The sequence below is a fragment of the Rhinolophus sinicus genome, linkage group LG05 (genome assembly GCF_036562045.2).
Source record: "Rhinolophus sinicus isolate RSC01 linkage group LG05, ASM3656204v1, whole genome shotgun sequence".
Classification (NCBI taxonomy): Eukaryota; Metazoa; Chordata; class Mammalia; order Chiroptera; family Rhinolophidae; genus Rhinolophus; species Rhinolophus sinicus.
Genome location: NC_133755.1, coordinates 37,983,688 through 38,003,079, shown reverse-complemented (window position 1 = coordinate 38,003,079; position 19,392 = coordinate 37,983,688). Strand labels below are relative to the sequence as shown.

General features: G+C 44.9%; 1 protein-coding gene across 6 annotated transcripts in view; it reads right to left on the bottom strand.

Annotated features, from left to right (window-relative positions):
- Window positions 1–19,392, bottom strand: part of SPTBN1 (spectrin beta, non-erythrocytic 1) — a 181,952-nt gene that overhangs the window by 101,076 nt on the left and 61,484 nt on the right. Inside the window, exons 3-4 of one of the 6 annotated variants that reach the window (XM_074331989.1) lie at window positions 7,971–7,977; window positions 524–620 (exon numbers count right to left, since the gene is read on the bottom strand). The exons of 4 other annotated variants lie outside the window; for them this stretch is intronic. In XM_074331989.1, coding sequence (XP_074188090.1) covers window positions 524–620; window positions 7,971–7,977 — 104 coding nt within the window. Of the gene's footprint in view, window positions 1–523; window positions 1,068–7,970; window positions 7,978–19,392 lie in introns of those variants that run through there. One more of the 6 variants, XM_019719499.2, reaches the window with a different exon arrangement.

Sequence of the window (19,392 nt, the reverse complement as noted above, 5' to 3'; positions counted from 1 at the left end):
TAAAATTAAGCTTTAGAATCAAAACTGTAATTTACTCAAGGCTTAGGAACAAAAAGACCACTCCCTCCTCCCCTCTGCCATTGTTCCACAGGACTGGGTGTAGAGCAGTGCACTTTACACCTTTAGGCTTCCCTCGGAGGTAAGAGGCTGGGGGCTGGGAGGCACAGGCCACGGGGGAATCAAACACTCGCATACTGATAGGTCTACGAACACTGATCTACTGAGATGCAAAGATACCTAAAAGGGAAGAAAATGTGTATGTGGTGGGTTGCAGCAGGCAACCAAAAGAGCCAAAAGGATACTGGAGAGCCAGAGGGACTCCAAATGGTGGCTTTTCTGAAGTAGAGTAACAAACTATCTCTAAGCAGTGAATGGGGTGCTCCCAGCCAACCAGAGGCTGTGGGGCCAGGTTTGCGGCCGCCCGTCTTTATTAGGGTCACGGTACCGTATGGCCCGAATAGAGCCTCAGAACCCGCGTTGGGACGGCCCCAGGGCAGGCCTAGCCTTTAGGAGAGGGACTTACCTTGTAGCTGCTTGAATCTCCCTTCCAGCTGGTTGTAGTTGTAAGGCACCTGCCCCGTGTAAGCCGGCGACAGCGGCCCGGAGATGCTAGACGTCCTCTGCAATTCCATTATGCCCGGCGTAACGCCCTGGCGGGCTGCACGGTGGAAATACCGCTCCGGCCCCCTCCTACCCCCATCCAACACGCAGCAGCTTCCGCACGGCTTGGCTCCCGGCCCCTGAGAAAAGGGCTGGACCTTAGGCAAGCCCCATTCCGGTCTGAAAGTCCAGCAGGGTGATCTGATAGGAAGTTGGCTGCAGGACAGTCCACCTCAGCCCGGCCAGGAGTTACCACTTAAGCACCTAATTCCTTGTTGCTTTCCTTCCTTTTGTGGCCCTTGGCTAGAAGCTTGAAATAAATTACCAAGGAAGGGCGCGGGAGGATCGAGGGAAGGAGGCGCAATTCCAACTTAAATTTTTTTTTAAATATAGCCAATCTTAAGCATGGCAGGGTCGCCGAGCCTGGGAGCTCGCGGGAGCAGCGCACACACCTCCTCCCGGACGCCGGTTTGTAATTTAATCAGGAGCCACTCGCCGTGAGCTGGGCGGTGATGTCACCTGATTAGCATAACAGCATTGTAGAGGAAACGCAGGCTGTACCACAAGGAGGGGCGCGGGGGAGGCCGCAGGCCAGCGGCCCCCACCCACCAGCCGCCCCTCCGCCCGGAGCCTCCGACCCCCGGCCGGGCCCAGGACACGCCCGCCGCTGCGGTGGTACCTTCCCAAACAAAGCTGCTGGAATTACAATCTTTTGTTAAGAGCCTCACGTAACGGAAAAGTCTCCGATTACTATCACTTGAAAAGGAGGCGGCCGGGAGGGTAAGGAGTCCCGCAGGTCCCAGGCCCGGGGCGGCTCATCCACTATTTAGCGTCTGCGGAGATAATGCGACCACGCGGACCACGCACCTGGACGCGAGGGGCGTCCCTACTGCGCGGGCGCCAACCACCACGCGGCGGCAGCCCGAGCAGGCCACCGAGTAAAAGTAAAACAAAGTCACTCTGGACACCGCAGGGCCACAACGAGGGGAGGTGTGAGTTCAGGATCATGGAAGACTCTTCTCAACAGACTTCTGCTGCCATCCCAAGATATTAAACCAGAGATTTTTCTGGGACAGCACTGGCTGGCCCTATGATAGTAATTCGATGCAAGATTTATGGGAGCACCGATTGTGGAAGAAAAGTACACAGGTAAATACCTGAAGGATCCCTTACCTGCGGGACTTTATGAACCAATGAGGAGATAAGAGGACAGACATTACCCTCAAATATTACTTTGATTTGTAGAAAGAGGCCTCTAAGCTTTTGGCTTCTTCAAATTTTTAAAACTCTCCTTCCTAGCTGCTTCTCCCAAAAGCTCAACCAAAAATAAAATCCTCTACATACAAAATAAGAGTGATCAAATGTGTTCTTGGAAAATAATCGACCCTAGTTTATCCCCCAACCCCCTTCCTCACTAACTACAGGCAGACAACTAATTACTAATTTGGTGTTTCCAGCATGGAGCCCTGCAGCTATACTCACTGAAGAAGGTAGTCGTTCCTGAGGGATTCCAATCTGCCCTAAAAAGGTGGGCCTCCACCCCAGGTTTACTTTAGTCCTGGGGGCACTGGTAATTCTAGCAACTGCATCCTGTCCAGGGCTAGAGATAAAACAAACCTCAAGTCTAGCTAACTGCTCAACTCTGAACCCCCACTCCTTCCATCCACACCACTGGGTTTGTAATACATCCAAGTGTCAACCCTTTAGCTTTCTAAAGCCAGGCCCAGAATTCTAAGACATTTTTCATCACCCAAGGTGTACAGCATTTTCTAAAGCCCTTTAATCGCTGGTGCAATTCAGGAGGGCAGCAAAATGTGGGGCACTGGAAGAAGGCACTTGACTTGGATTCCCAAGACCTGAGTTTCTAGTGCTGGCCAAGCCTCTTAATCACCTACGACCTTAGAAGAAACCCTGGATTCTTTCTAAACCTCCACTGTCAGACAGGGATAATTAATACCCACCTCTACAAGGTCACTGAGGGAATGATGTGAAAATGCCTTAAAATGGTCATACTATTCAAAATTAGGAGTATATTTTTCAAAATGCACCCCTTCTTGCATTCTTTCCCCCTCACATATCACATCAAGGCTACAAAGACTAGAATGGAGAATTTTCTCAGTTACAATCTTCTTACCAGGCCCCTCTTCACTCTTAAATATACTGGTGAAGTGATAAGTCTCCATGTGTCCAGCTGTACGCACAGAAAATGAGATCTCAAAGTGCTTGCCAATTTACCATGCTTTATTTCTAATCTTTAAGCCACTTAGTGAATAGAGGAGGGGTCGCCACTCTTAGAGGCTCCCTTTCAGCTTCCTCTGGTATGGAGAAGTAGGTGAAATAAGCTTTCTTATTAGCCAGGTTACATCCAGTGTGATGGAGGTAGAAGCTGGGACTACGTAGCCAAGCTCAATCCTAAAGAGCAGTCTCAGAACAAGCCAGGCAGAGTGAACACTTGCAAGTATCGGAAAGTTAGGTTTTGAGGCTGTGTAAGAGTTTATAACCCTGCAGGGGCAGAAGGTGAGAAGAGGGAATCCATTTGGTGTGACAGCACCAGGAAGAAGAGGACACAAGCCTCATGGGTCATCTGACCACCTCCCACTCAGCAGGGGAGAGGTGAAGGAAGGCCAGAGGCACTGGTTCTTTTATTCCATTCACTATTTACTGGACACCCACTGTGTGCAAGGCACACTGCCCAGTCCTTTGGAGGATTCCAAGATGATTGGGAGAGTTGCTGGCCAAAGGAAATGGGGCAAATATGCAAACAGTCCAATCCTAAAAGAGAATAAGGGCTGGGGCGAGGGGAGGGTGGAGTTCAGAGGACAAGGAGGTCACCTCTGCCTAGGAAGGCAGGCAGGATCAGCTCCAAGAAGGATGGCCTTGGGCCAGACCTGAGATTCAGGTAGACTATCAACAGGCTGGAACGAGGCGAAGTCACCTCTCTTTGTGGGGGGAAAGCTGCACAGTAAAGCCACCAACGGGTCTGTCCCAGGAACAGCTCCAGCGAGTGCTACTGCTTGTCTGCAGCTTAAGGGACTGTCAGCCGTGAGAGGCAGGCTTGCAACTAAGCCTGCGGGGGCTGGGGACCTTTGCAGACTTTTGAGCCAGAGGAGGATGAGGGCTGAGCTGGGCTCTAGGGCTGATTAGCCTAGCAGTGGTAAGTTAGAATGAGTAGAAAGGAAAGAGCCTGAAGGCAGTAAGGTCACTTAGGTAGTTACTGCAGTTGTCTAGGTCAAAGGATGGGTCAGGGTGTGACAATATGAACAAAAAGGAATGGACTGTTGCAAGAGTTAATCCACAGGACTTTGGCAATAGACTGTATGTGGGAGGTTCAAAGGCAAGGGCTGAAGATGACTGTTGGGCTTTTGGAGTGGCTGCGGGGGTGCAGAGGAGGATTGAACATTTTCTTCAGATGTGCTGAATCTGAGTTACCTGCAACACCGTGGGGTGACGTATCCAGAAGCAGTTAAGGATGTGGCACTAGACTCAAGGCTCAAGACAGAGTCCTGTGCAGAGTGAGTGAGGGTTGTGACTGTAGTGGGCTGACCTCTAGGGAGGGAGGCAAGAAGCTAAGCACAGAGCTCTGGGGAAGGCCAGAGTCTGGGAGGAAGAAGAAACAGCAGTGGAGATACCAAAGGAGGCACAGAATGAAACCCAAGAGAGGAGAGAGCTACTCCAGCAATGCAAAAAGAACAAGGAACTGGAAGTCAGAGAAAAGAGAATCCAATGTGTGAAACAGGAGGTCAATAGCGTAATAAAAGCTGAAGCAAGGTTACAGGCAGTTAGAAGAACAAGAAGGTAGAGGTGTGAAGAGGAAACTACTGGTTAGGAGCTATGGGATCAGCAGAAGGGGTTCTGGGGCAGGGTCCCGGGGAGCACGTCTGTGCACAGGTTTCTGCCCTAAGTTGGCAAAAATAGGAAAAGGCCAGTGGGAAAATGGCTCAAAGGTATGGGTGGAGCACTTAGCAGTATACTTACCTTCAGAGGCAGGAGGGAAGGGACGGAGACTCCCGGGAGGAAAGAAAGCATTCAAAGGTGCTTGCCCAGCTCTAACTCAACAAACAAGAGGCCAGGGGTCCTACGCCCAGTTTCAGCTGTAGTGATCTAAAAAGACTCCTAAATATACTGATACTTATGGCAGAAGCATGTAGCATGTGAATAGGATCATTAAGGGGCGTGAGGCAGTTTTCAAAAATGCTCAATAGTCAACCAAGCTTTCCGTAGAAATAGACCCTGCAATTTTGGCCTAGCCCCTCAATCTTTTCTAAGCTAAAAAAAAAAAACAAACCTACTCTCCCTCACCCATGCCAAGGATATTGACACGTGACCAACTCTGATAAGTTGTCGTGCCTGCCTTCAAGTTGCATTGAGATTCCACGGTGTAATGAAAGACAGCCATGACTGACTGGCAGTCAGCAATGGGATCGAAGCATCTGCAGCGTGAGTTAACATGCGTCTGCCATCCATGGGATGCCAGAAAGGTGCACCACGTCCCTGCGGTTATGTGTGGACAGCACAGATTAGAAGTGCGGTGGTGTGGTGGCAACACCCAAGTCCAGAGCCAGGTACTCAGGCTCTTGAGTGCCACCAAGAAGATAAGTCCGTGCATTCATAGCTGACCTTCCCAAGGCCTAGCAATCCTCACCCATAAATCAAACAGATTGGGCTCTACTGTCATAAAAAATTCCTTCTGGTTCTAAATGTATTTATTAGCAATTTGGGTCCCCCCTCTTGAAGACTACTGTAGTCCCAATTGTCATCAATGTCTACATAAACGGAATGGCCCTAACACCACCACCACCACATTATTACAGCACGTTGTGGCTTACGATATGCTCTCACATTCGTTTTCTCAAGTGACTAACCCTGTAAGGTAGGTATTGTGTCCACTTTGCAGATAAGGAAACTGAGGTTCAGAGATACAGTGCTTTGCCCAGGGTCCTACAGCTGCTGAGTGGCAGAGTCCCACCTGGACCTCAGACAGACCAAGCCTAGTGCTCTTTCTCCTGGGGACTCAGGGTATAATATCAGCTCACTCATGGTTTCTAAGCTTCTCAGAAACACTATGAAACCTGGTAAGTGGTATGAAGATAAACCTAAAACCCAATCAAAACTGCACAAACCTCTACAACACTTAGTTTGGGTCACAGTCAAGCACATTCTCTTCTATGTTCACACACAAGTTCCTGCATTGAGGGGTTTCTCTTGTTGTGAATGGGCTTGGTTTGGTTTGATTTCTTCTCTCATACTTGGTGGACCAGTACATTAAGATTCTGTATGATTTAGCATGTAACATGTGAATGGAAACACTAAGGGGATGAGATTAAGCCTCTGTTTCAAGAGGCTTCATGTTGTGTGGGAAGTGGGGAAAAAAAAAAGAATGAGAGAATGCTTTCCTTGCATTACAGCAAACTTGAAAGGGTAAACTACAGGGTGTTCATTTCCTGAACATCTAAACATTAGCAAGATTGAAAATGTCTGGGAGAGGATGGCCTCATGCTAAAATATGATGGGATTTGTACACATCCAAGGACTTGAAAAATCAACCCAAGAGCTGGGAAAAAAGTGGTGGGAACAGGGAGGGACAGGAAACCAACAGGTTTGACATATAAACTGTTTTGCCAAATTCTCTGCCACTCTCTACTGCCGTTTCCAGATCCTAGCACTATCCTAGCAGCTATGATCAGTAGTCCTTAAACTCATAGAAGAAATTTCAAAAACGAATTCTACCCCACCTTGGACCATCTCTTCAACAAAGAGGCTACCAGCTGGAGGATGTTGTAGGTCTCATGTGGAATCACTGACCTCAGGTTGGGAACCAGAGTGCAGTTTATTGCATCTTCTACCCCAGGCAAACCATATCCCTTTGGATTTCTGGGCAAGGACAGTTTGGAATGGCAGGACGAGTCCTGCACCTGGGAAGTACTCCTGAGCCCCATTCCCTTCTCTTTATCTCACCCCATTATGCACTGGGAAAGGTATATTCAAAATCATATTTTATGGACATAAAAGAAGTAACACCTCAGAGAGAGCAACATAATACTATAAAACAAAATATAAAGGGCCTTTGTTTCTAGAAAGGCCAATGTTTGTTTGAGGTGGGGCTATCAGATTTGATTCTTCAGAACTTAAAATAACGAGAAGAAAAATTAAAAGGAAGGCTAAAGGTATGTTTCCATCTGCAGCAATTGCTCTCTGTTCCTTGGAAGGCATTATTTTTCTCTTTCTCTTTAAACACACAAAATATCATCTAGGTATATGGCTGAATCTGAAATACTAGGGACAAATCTAGTTTCCATTCATATTCTTTTCCTGTTTCTTGTTTCCAATGGTCACAGCAGAGCCGAATACAAAACACCTGACATCTATGCTGAGGAGGAAAATGTCAAGTTATACTCAGTAAGCAGCACCCAAGGTCCAGGGGAAGGAATGTAGTTGATTGAGTCTTCTACCCCCGGCAAACCTTATCCCTGCATTCTTATTTGTCTGTTATCTATATATGCAAAGCTTCCCTGTGTGGGCAAAAGCATGCCCCAGTCCGGAGGCCCCACCTTTGGCAAACAGGTGTTGCTACGCCTGTGAATGTAACACCAGTCAGAGCCAAGACGGCTCCTCTGCTACAGGTAGAGTGGTTCAAAGGAAAAGAGCATCCGAGGAATGCAGCTGGGGCCAGGCCTGCTCTTGCCCGGATTTCTGGTTCTGCTTCCCACCTCTAACATGGAGGGAAAAGGCCGACGCACATAGGTGTTCAGAGCCATGGGGCCAGAGTTTTACAAGGGGGCAGGCGGGACAGTGAGAAGACGCTACTTCCTGGTAGCACAACTCATGGGGAAAAAATAGGAAAAGAGGAAACATAAATCAATTCTTCATGAAAATAGGCCTTTGGCCCCTGTCCTCGGGTCCATCCATGTCACCTTTTCCAGGAATTTAACATAGACTGGTTGTAATGAGAAAGGTGAAAAGAGCAGGTTGCACAGGCACCTGGAGAGGGAAGCAGGGACAGGAAGGGAGTGTCATTATCCAGACACAGGCCCCACACCTTTCCATCCACAGAGAAGAAAAGTCAATCCATCCAACATGTTCTCAGCCCCACCAAGAGCACAGGCCATTGGAGGGACCCACGAGGTTGTAAGAAGTGATTTCTTCTCTGCAGACACTTTCAACCTAGTTGAGAAAATAGGACACACACCCATACAAGCACACACGCATGAACACGCAAATCGCAAGATGTGGTAGCATGTAACAAATGAGGTTAGTGCTAGAAACAGTTAGTTATAGTTTCAGTAAGTACCCCTCTGACTGGATCAACAACAGCATTTCTCTACTTGGCTGAGAAAACGTTCTCTGTTGCTATGCCACACTACAATCCTAACGAAATCCCTGCCAACATGTGCCACACTATCACGAGAGTATGGGTTATTCTACTTAATGATTGGGGGGAAGGGCTGTTATTTCTTGAGCTTTAAAACACAGGTCCTGATTACCTAGTTGCAATGCTACGGAACTACGTGTGCGGCCCTGGCATGTTAACACGCGAAATAGTTTAAGAGTGCAGTCATTTTTTCCTCCTCAGCACCTGAGCTTCTGCCGATCTCTCGGTGAGATAGCACAGCCTCCTTCCCATAGGACTTTGCTAGGCAGCCACTCACTAGGCACAGGCCCTGAATAATTCATGGTCAGCCCGGTCACTCAGGAGCGCCAAGGCCCGCCAGCTGCCATTAAGTGGGAGGCAGGCTCCAGGCTTACTGTAAAAGAATTAAATACTATCTACTATGTCTCAGACCTTCCTTACAGAAACAGACACTCCTTCCCTGTTCCTTTTCTCCCAGCTTTAAACCAGGAACTTTCCCTCTAGATCAGAGGAGGAGGGCAGGTCTCGAGCACACCGATGAGTGGGGAGAAGTGATGTCCTCATACAAGGGCACGGTTAGGACGTCATTCCCCCACTCAGGAAGAGACGACACTGTGCCCAACACAAGACAGATGTGTAGCACTGACTCAGTAACTGTCAGTCCTCGTCCCTTCTTCCTACCTGTCCCTCCGCTCCAGCCAAACGGATCCGTGCTCCGCCACCTGGCATGGCCTTTCCCATCTCCCTGCCTCTGCTCTTGGTCTATCTAAAGTCCACCCACCTTTCAAGCCCAGCTCAAAACGCCCCTGTTCCAGGAAGGCTTCCCAGATGATCCAGCTAGGACGATGGCTCCTTCGCAGAAACCCTATATCATTCACCACCAGCCCCCCTTGTCTGGCACCTCTCATGCCCTGCCTTAGAGTATTGCTTATCTCTTCCTCTGTACCAGCCTTATCTACCTAATTAAAATAATGGAAAGTGCACCAGTTACAGACTCAGGAGAAGTAAAAAAAAATGGACTCCAGTCTCAGCTTTGGACACCGACTGGCCTTGTGACCCTGCGCCGGTCCTTTGGCCTCCCCAGTGCTCTCCCTGAAAATCAACAGGGCTGAAATAGAGTCTCTACATCCTCTGGATATAATGTCCTTAGAAATATATCATTATCTGTTTTAAGGCAGAGGCCAGCCTTATATAACCCTCACTCCACACCGCCTAACCCAGTATCTTCTAAGAAACAGTTATTCCAAAGCGAATTCGCCATTTCAGAAGCCTGAACAGAGCAAAAGCGCTGTGAGGGAGCTGGCACCACACGGTGAAGTGCAGAGCCTAGCCTGCTCCACTCCCCTTACGTAACACCCCCGTCCATACCTTCATCCTTCACAATGAGAAGATGACTTAGAACTACTAGCAGGTGTCAAGAAGGTCGTTTCACAATTCACCTACCTAAGCCAACCATCTCGTTTATAGACAAGGAAAGAGGCACAGAGCAACGTGCCCAGTGATACAGAGTTAGTTACTGCATACCAGAAACTAGAAAGCAGGTTTTCTGAATTCCTGCTGCCTCTCTCGTTCCTAGGGCAAATCTAAGGTCAAGGAAGCTGAGCACAAAGGAATTGGCATGCATTTCTCCTGCTTCTCTGTCAGTGAAGTGGGCGCAGGGCTCAAAGTCCCAGAAAGCTCATCCTCACCCCCTCTTCCACCTCACCTTCCAGCGTCCAGTACCACGCTGGCGCAGACAGGCTTGTACTAAGTAGAAGATGACCCATATCTTTACTTGTTCTTTGATGTCCCAACTTGTAGCACAGCAGAAAGAATGAGGACCCAGACTGTGGTACCCTTTTTCCCCGAAAATAAGACCCAGCCAGACAATCAGCTCTAATGAATCTTTTGGAGCAAAAATTAAAATAAGACCCGGTCCAATTTACTATAATAAGACCAGGTGAATAGAATAGAATAGAATAGAATAGCATAGCATAGCATAGCATAGCATAGCATAGCATAGCATAGCATAGCATAGCATAGCATAGCATAGCATAGCATAGCATAGCATAGCATAGCATAGCATAGCATAGCATAGAATAGAATAGAATAGAATACCGGGTTTTATATTAATTTTTGCTCCAAAAGACCATTAGAACTGATTGTCCAGCTAGGTCTTACTTTTGGGGAAACACGACATGTACTAGTAGCAGCTTCAATCTCATCCTACCAGCCCAGCACAGAACCAAACACACAGTCAGCCCCAATAAACTCTGTTGTTCAAAGACACTTTCTCTCAGTTTTCTGCATTGGACTTTTCTTCAGTATTCTTATGATGTTCTGAGGGAACAGTTTACTCAGGAGTCATTTTTAAAAAACGTCTGACAAATGGGTTTATTCATTGTAACTGGAATTTTAATGACAGGTAAAGAATGAAGTGAGATCAGAGAAAGACTAATAAGCTTTTTTATAAAACCTGCCATGCTCACTTACAACCACCTCTCCACTCACCTTTTTATTACCATTTCTATCACCCTCTTAATTACCATCTACCAGGAAAACCATGAATTGTGAGTACAATGGTGATTTCTCTCCACTCTCCCTTATTTTAATGACATCATAAAAGCTGCAATAAAGGATGGGGAGAAATTGGAACCCTTGTGCATTGTTGGTGGGAATGTAGAATGGTGCCACTGCTGTGAAAAATTGCTGTGATGGCTTTTCAAAAAATTAAAAATAGAATTACATTATGATCCAGCAATCCCACTTCTGGGTATATATTGGAAAGAACTGAAAGTAGAATCTCTAAGAGATATTGGCATACCCATGTTCACTGAAGCATTATTCACAAGAGCCAAGAGGTAGCAGCAACCTAAATGTCCACTGATGAATGAACAGATAAAGAAAATGTGGTGTGTACATACAATGGAATATTATTCAGCCTTAGAAAAGAAGGAAATCCTTGGGGCAGGCCAGTTAGCTCAGTTGGTTAGAGCGTGGTGCTCTTAACAACAAGGTTGCAGGTTCGATCCCCACATGGGCCACTACGAGCTGCACCCTCCACAACTATGTAGATTGAAACAATTATTTGACTTGGAGCTGATGGGTCCTGGAAAAACACACTTAAAATAAATAAAAGTTAAAACAAAAAAAAGGGCAGGAAATCCTATCACGTGCTACAACATGGATGAAACTTGAAGACACTGTGCTAAGTCATTATGAGGACATTATGAAATAAGTCAGTCCCAAACAGATGGGTACTATATGTTTCTACTTATATGAGGTATTCAGCATAGTCAAACTCATAGAAACAGAAAGTAGAAGAGTGGATGCCAGGAGCTGACGAAGGGGGAATTGGAGAGTTATTCAATGGAGACAGTTTCAGTTTTGAAAGAAGAAAATGTTCCAGAGATCTGCTACACAACAATGTGAATACAGCTAACACTACTGAACTGTACACTTACCAATGGTTAAGATGGTATGTTTTATGCTATTTTTTTTCACCATAATTAAACATTAAAAAAAGAGAAAAGCTTCAGTAAAGATTCAAGCAGAATTCACTACTGGGCATGGGAAGAAACAGCAAACCCAAAGCCATCTGTTACATGTCTATGACTCTGAAGTTCAAACTAAATGTTCTCAAATGCTATCAATCAAACACACTCAATCCTCCAAGTCCTCTCTTCAATCTCTAAGAAAAAAAGAAAAAAGAAAACACTTTATGGGATTCCTGCCAACTCTCATCTTTACAACAAAAGGCCTGATAAATTAGTTGTTGACTCCAAACCGCCTCCAAGCCTCACATCTGTGGACAGCGCTACAAAGAAACCTCCCTTTACCACCAATTGCCACTGGTGTCAGGCCTGATGATCTCTGCAAGGCCAACCTTTACAAAATTGTTAAAACACTTTATTTTTCAGTCACCATCTTTGAGATTGAGTCCCTGAAACACGAAAGTAATCAATTGGTAGCTTAAGACTCATCAGTGGCAACACATCCCAGTTAAGCAGACATGTACGCATTTACACAATTTGTGTGTGTGTGTGTGTGTATACGTGTGCATGTACAGGCCCACATGCACACAGGATCACCTCGGCTGATATTAAATGGACAAGTTTTCCTTATTCCTAAGATTTTGTGATACTCCGTCATCAACTATCCTGAAATATTTAGACTTGCCCACCCAGGTGAGAACATTAATATCCTGTCAATGTGGGCACATGCATAGTTTTCTATTACGGATAATTTTAGGGCAATGAGGTCTCATGAAACAACGGACTAAGTAAGGTTCTTACTGATTAAAACGCTGTCCTTCTATTCTGCCGATTAAAGATTATGGCAAAAATCATTACACAGGAAAGGGGCCTGTAATTTGGAGTGGTTATAATCAAAGTGTTGTTAATACTCTCCAAGAGGCTGCATTTCTGACTCATCAAACATAAAACATTAACATGAAAAAAATCAACAAGAGACTGGGACTTGAGTTAGTCACAAGGCACACATTATTTCCTGGACAAGGACAAAGGTTGCTCTCTTCACTATCCCCACACACAGCTCGCGTCTCCCTGTGTACACAGAAACCACCGGGAAAAGAGGCCAAACTCACCCTGGTAACCACAGGAAGTCAGCCTACTAACTCTCCAGGAGCCCACACACAATTAGAGGCCTCAAGGCACCTTACTATCTAACCAGGCCACCCCCTTGTTTCTCAAGTGAGGAAACTGAGGCTGAGAGAGGTGAGGTGATTTCTCTAAAGTCTCAACTAGCCAAGCCCCCTGGCACCTAGATCTCTGGACGGCAGTAACAGTAGTGACAACAGCCCCCTCTCTGAAGCCACTTTTGTAAATGCCATAGAAAAGCTTTGTGACCTGAAAACTGTTTTCCCTAGATTTTAATGTCCATCTGCTGGCTCTTCTCTAACGGAAGAACAGTAGGCATGTGAAATGGAGTATCCAGCTCCTACTGTCATTGGATGGGGTCTGAGGACACATTCACTCATTTGATTTCATTCTTCCTTAAATAAAAACGGGCCCCTTTTCAAAATTCAAGTTGTTTGTACAACATACCTAGTCATAACCAGGTATATTTTATATCTCCATATCTTATAATATCGCCATATCTTTTTAGTGTATTATTTAACACAAATAAATGTTTGAACCTTTTTTAACACATATAGGTCAATAGGCCTCCCTTTTTCAACTGGTCACACTTCTCTTGTGCTTGACAGTCAGAAACAAAAAGACAGAATACAATAAATATCTGATTCTTACTCTCAACTTTCCTATTAAATATAGGTAGGCTCTAGTGGGAAAGGTTTTAATACGCTCAATCACCACTGATGTCACCAAATGAGTATTCATTCCTTAAAACAAACAAACAAACAAATAAACAAAAAAACTTTGCTCTGATTTCTGTTTCTCCAATAGTTATAATCTTCTAAGTTTACTCAAGGTATCTCAAAGTATTTTAATTTAATTTTTTATTAGTTTCAGGTGTACAAAGCAACGTAATAGATGTTTAAATCTCTCATAAAGTGATAACCCCCCCTCCCTCAACCTCTGACATCGTATATAGTTGTTACAATACCACTATCTTCCGTATGCTCTACTCCACAGCCCGTGACTATATATACCTATATATTTAGTTATAGTTGACATTCAATATTATTCTACTTCAGCTTCAGGTGTCTAGCGCATTGGCCAGGCATCTACACAGTCTATGACGTAATCCACCTGATAAGTCCAGTGCCTGTCTGGCACATTACATGACCGTATCTCTAAGACTTATTCGTAATTCTCTAATATAGAGTAATTACAGGGAGAGATACAAATTTTTTTTCTTTCATGAATTAAAGGGCATTCAGAGACCTACAAATACCTATGCAAAGGACAGCAATTTCCCAAAGAGTTAGGAAAGGCAGTTCAAAGACAGGCATTGGAGGCTTTCAATTACCACCTGGAACGCAGGGGCCTCTGATTTATAGTACTACTAAGGCAGGCAGGCTGGAGAAAACCACCACCCAGTGAGGAAAATCTCAGGTTGAAATCTGTAAAATGTGGCTAATGCCTCCTACCAAAGACTGCTCTTAATACAATAGTAATATTTTTATAATCGTCTCCAAGGTGAAAGTGATCACAAATTTTAAGTATCATCAATAATCCCCCTGAAAACCTAGCACTATTTCATTATCCCCTGACATCAAACTATAGCTTTCTCAACAAAGAGGAAGAGAGCACTAAAGCTAAATAACCCCCTCGAAGGACCAACCTCTTCTAGTACAGCCAGTCTATTTGACTTGGGATTTTCTATGCAGAGCACGTCCCTTTCCCACTAAGGATTATAGGTCTCCCACTCCCATCTCCATGTCTCTCTCCCTCCAATCTTGGCCATTTGCAAGGGAAACAAACCAAATTTCTCAACCTCCACTCCAAGAAAAGTTTTAAAATATTCTTATTGCATTGCCCCCTAAATCAGCCTCTCAATAAATGTTTGAGGATATAATCATTTTAATGTGCACTGAGTACAAACGTAAATGCAGTAAGAGAAGATGAAAACGTGGAGAACCTATTATATTTTTTAAATTAAAAAAAAGTAAGGTTGTTTTCATTGTGTTTCCAGCCTCCCAGAAGAAGGTACGAGTCACAAATGCCCTCTAAAAGCCACAGCAAACAAAGCCCCAGGTCACCACTCTTTAGGCCATCAAACATGTTCTTTTCGATGATCTGGCTTTTCCACCTTGACGTCTAATCTTCCCGCCTCGCATTAGCGTAATATTTCTCAGTACTGAAGGCCTCCTTGCAAGAGAGGAGAGGAGCCCTCTCTTCAGAAGATTGATTTTCATTATGAAATGTTGTAATTAACACCTCACAACAGGCCTCCTGTGTGCACACCCTGAGCTAGGTAACCTGCCCGTTCTTTCAAGCTCTCACAACAATCCCACAAGGTAGATACTGTCATTCTCAGCCTTCAGAAGTAACTTGCCCATTAACTTACAGCTCGTTAAGTAGCAGAGCAGGATTTGTTCTTGGACCCCAGGTAACTAAAGCCATTGTTCCTATCTCAGCATCAGCCCTGAGCTGGGCGGTCCTGGATGCCTAAACTCAAACCTGGAACACCCAGGTGCTCGGGCCCTAACATGCACGTGGACAGGCAAAGAGAGAGCCTCAGGGACCATACAGTTTCCAAAGGCTGCAGAGAATATAGATAAATATGAACTAAGGAAAATGTGATATAATCCCGAACACTGGAGGCCACGTCATAGAGACCCCCGCTTCCCAAAGTCTAAACAGTGGTCTTTTGCGCAGATTCATGACCAAAATACCAGACACGACCTTGACCTACCCCAACTACATGGCACCCAGAAGAAAAACCTGACCTGTGGCTTCCTATAACCCAAACCAAATTCCTCCCTCCTGCCTTTTCCGTACCCTTCACAGACCACTGGAGAGCACATCCTGAGGATTCTAATTCCTTGCCCTCTCAAGCCCTTTGCCACCTCCTCAGTTTCAGGGCCTCCTCCTCATCTCTCCCCTGGAAAAACAAGACAGTCTTCTAAAATGGCTTCCCTTCTTCCAGGCATTCTCCTCTCTCGGGCACCCTCCACAGTGTTTCCAGTGGGTTCCTACCAAGCTTGACACAAGTCCAATCCTACTATTCCCTGCACCCTTACCAGTGGTTCTCAGGAGCCTCAGGATTCCCAGGGATAGAAACCTCAAGGAGGCCACGCTTTCAGCCAAGGTGATTCTGAGTTTGCCATTTTACATATGGAAATAACAAATCAAATTCTATTTGAAAATAAAAATTCTCCTGTGCTAAATGTTGAAAATCACTGGCCAAAAAAAAAAAAAAAAGGCTAAAGTCCTCGGCATGACAATCAAGGCCCCACCCGTGTCTGCTCCTATGGTTCTACCGTGAGCCCCGTCTGCTCCGGCACGTGGCTCCCTGAGGAAACCAGGCACCGTTGTGCCATTCTGGGCACCGCTTTCGGCCTAAAATCCCACTCCATCCACTGACACTGCCTCTCTTGTGGGAGAACTATAAATCTTTCCTGCTGACCACAGACTCGTTTCCACCTAATCGGCTATCTTTGTATTTCTAACACTCATCACAGAGCCTAACAAATAGTAGGTGCTCAGTAACTATGTCCCTCATTCATTCACTAATAAATGGATGAAACAAAAACAATCGAATACCACTCCACTCTAATAATCATGATTCACAAAGCTTAAAAGGAGAGACTATTTAGATGTCTTTTTAAACATACCTGCTACCACAGGGTTTTCCAACACCATTAGTTACAAAATCTAATCCGTGGATCAATACTATCATTAAAAAAAAATGGAACAGAATAGAAAAAAATATCAGGGCATCTCACGTACTACAAGTGAATACTACTTTGTGAAATTTAAATGCGAGTGGATACACACAAATATCTGACATACGTAAATGTACGTATGTACTAGTTGCCATGTAAACTGTATCTCTTACTGATACCGTGCTCACATTTTTTTCTTTCAAAATCTCAAGTCAGTTATAGAACATATCAATATGGTTACTCTGAAATCCTCCATTCAGTTTTTAAAACAGTAGAAACTTCATCCCATGATAAAATTCAGTTCAGACAATAATGGTGTTGGGTGTGCCAATTGAAATGGCTCCCTAAATGTGAGGGAGTTTAAAAAAAAAGGATATACATGTGGGCATGCCTGAAGATTATGGCTGATTAAATAAAGGCACAAAGAAAGCCGCACGAGCACACCTGTTAATTCAGTGGTGGGGTTTTGGGTTTCGAATTAGTATCAAGTGTGTCCTCCAACCTTGCCTCCCTTCCATCCTGTATTTCTCAAGGCAGTTTTGAATACCTCTACATTATTTACAAGCATCCCTACTAATACTGGCCTTCCTTCAAATGCCGGGAGACAATTCCATGGACGGTGTGTTCAGAGCAGAAGCTGGAAATGCACACTAATCCTCTGTAGAGCGACCAGTTCCAGGTATAAAAATTTGTGTTTTCACAGCAGAAGACATATAAAGGACTAACAGATTTGGTGTGTAAACTTATCTCTCCAAAATCAGTATATAAAACAGCTTTGGGACTACCAATCCATGGAACTGTCAAAGCCATATCCCAGGCTCCAGAGAAAGGTGAAAACAGACCACAGGGCCAAGCTGCCTAGGAAGTTAGATGGGTTTGTTTCTGACAACCACAGAAGAAAAGACTTAAATTACGTATCAGTTAAAACAACAACAATGACAACAGCACCCGCCTGAGGGGCACAGGAATGACCTTTAGCTATCAGAGATATATAAAATAGAAGTATTCTAGGCACCATACACTTCAATTACAGCATTCCATTCCTGGTCATTGTTGGCCAGCGCCTTCCCTATCCTTAAAGGCACAAAACTAGATTCCAGGAGGAAAACTGTGGCCAGTATTTATAAATATGTAATGAACTATTAAATTATCTAATGCCAACCGTTGGCATCCACTCGAGGCTAAAGATGACACATAGGAAAACAGGCAACCAGCAGGCTGACCTAGGAGTGAGTGCCCCTTTAGAGATGCCCTCTTTCCCTAAAAGCACCACGAATCATGGGATCCAGGAAACATGGAAGGTAAAGAGGGAAAAGGTCCAGAAGGTAGTGACCTGAAGAAGAAGAAGCAGGCAATTAAATAAATCTGACGCTTTAGCTCTTTTGACCAAAAAAAGGTAGAACCTTAGGGGCAGACTCCTGAAGCACAAAAGGAGACAGGGGCCAAACTGAGAGCCTTGTGTGAAGGGTGTTCCCTTCGCTGTGTAATGGCTGGTACTGGCTTACAAACAATGTCTGCCCAAACTTACAAAAGCATCTACATAAGTTAACATTGCAGTAGGGAAATCAGGTCCTCAGGAATGCAAACCTAAGATGACAAATACATACTCTTTGGAGGGACAAAGATTAAACGCCAGATTCTAACCATCAACTGGTCTTTCGTAAGTTCATTAGTAGAGAGAAAAAAGGTGTTTTCAATAACGTACGCAGAAAATATCTCAAAATATATGCATCGAACTTTTAAAAGGAATTATCTTTAGGAATGGGGATGGGTTTGGGGAAGGGTAAATGTTCACTGTCCACTTCTGTAGTGTTTGGATATTTTCTTTCTCACGATGCCTTGCACTGTGATATACAAGGTGAAAGCACCTAATTGCATTCAGGCTTACCTGAGGTGCTGAAAGAAACACTACTCTTTGCCACTGCGTCAAGTTTAGTCATCAGCTCCAAAGAATATGGATACACCCACCATGAATACACACAGGAAACTCAAACGACTGGGGGAGTAGGGTACAGAATAACAAAAGGCAAATAATCTTGAAAAGGTCAGTGTGGACCACCCAGCGAGAGAGCTCCGTGGGACAGCTGAGGGCTCAGGCTGGAGACAGTGGAGAGGGCCTGAGTTTCCTGAAGACTTACAAGGCGAGCCAGTTAATGCAGGGAGGGCCTGGGGACCTGACAAACTGCACAGTGTCTCCCTGACTCCAGTCCACCTGCTTCTTAAGATGCCTACAGACACAATCACGTGGCTAATAAAGCACTTCCACGTACATGTTCAAGAAATCTGAGGAGTCTGAAGACATTTAAACCTGTGTGGCAAAATTTTTATCAGCCTCACCCAGTAACATGGGCCCATCACCCAATTATGTTATTACCTTAGGGCTCTGAAAATTCACAAGATTGCAGAAAAGAGGTCAAAACTCAGAGCTCAGTAAATTCCTTTGACGATTACCTAATTGTGCAAAATGGACATGTTTATCAACCAGAGAAGAAAAAGGCTAACATTCAGGTTTGGGGGAAGTATCACCACACTTTTATGTAATACTGTCACATTCACTGCTTGTTGTATACACACAGGAATGTGTTAATATGGTACTCATGTCATCGTAGTGTTAATAAATTTGGAATGACACTCCATTGCCGGGCACCTGTCATACTCTAGGGACAGTGCTGGCCCTTGAGGTCTCAAGAAGGAGGAATGAGATAGACTGTTTCCAAGTCACAAAATCTCAAGAAAATTCCTAAGTTAGCAACTTAGGTGTAAACTAAGCACCTTATGAGACGCAACTTCTAAAGATTGAAGTGCTGTTTGTTTCTCTGTTAACTTTCTTTGTTTGAAGATCTTAAAGGAAGCTGTACAGTTTGCTTACTCTTTTTTAAAGGAAGCAATCAGTCAATGGTGACCATCACCTTGCCATTTTATAAAATAGTTTTATGTCTGAATCAGGAACATCAATACCTGAAAACATGTTGTGAACATTTATTGTTCTTTATTGTCATCTGCCCAGTACCCACCACACCCGGATTCGAGAACAGCTCCATGTGGTTCCAGGAAGAGCTGCCATGTTCTTACATCCCTCCATACCCCACAGCGCAGTTCACTGGTTCAGCAGTAGCCCCGAAACAAAGCCTAGTAAACTGTAGTCTCCCTA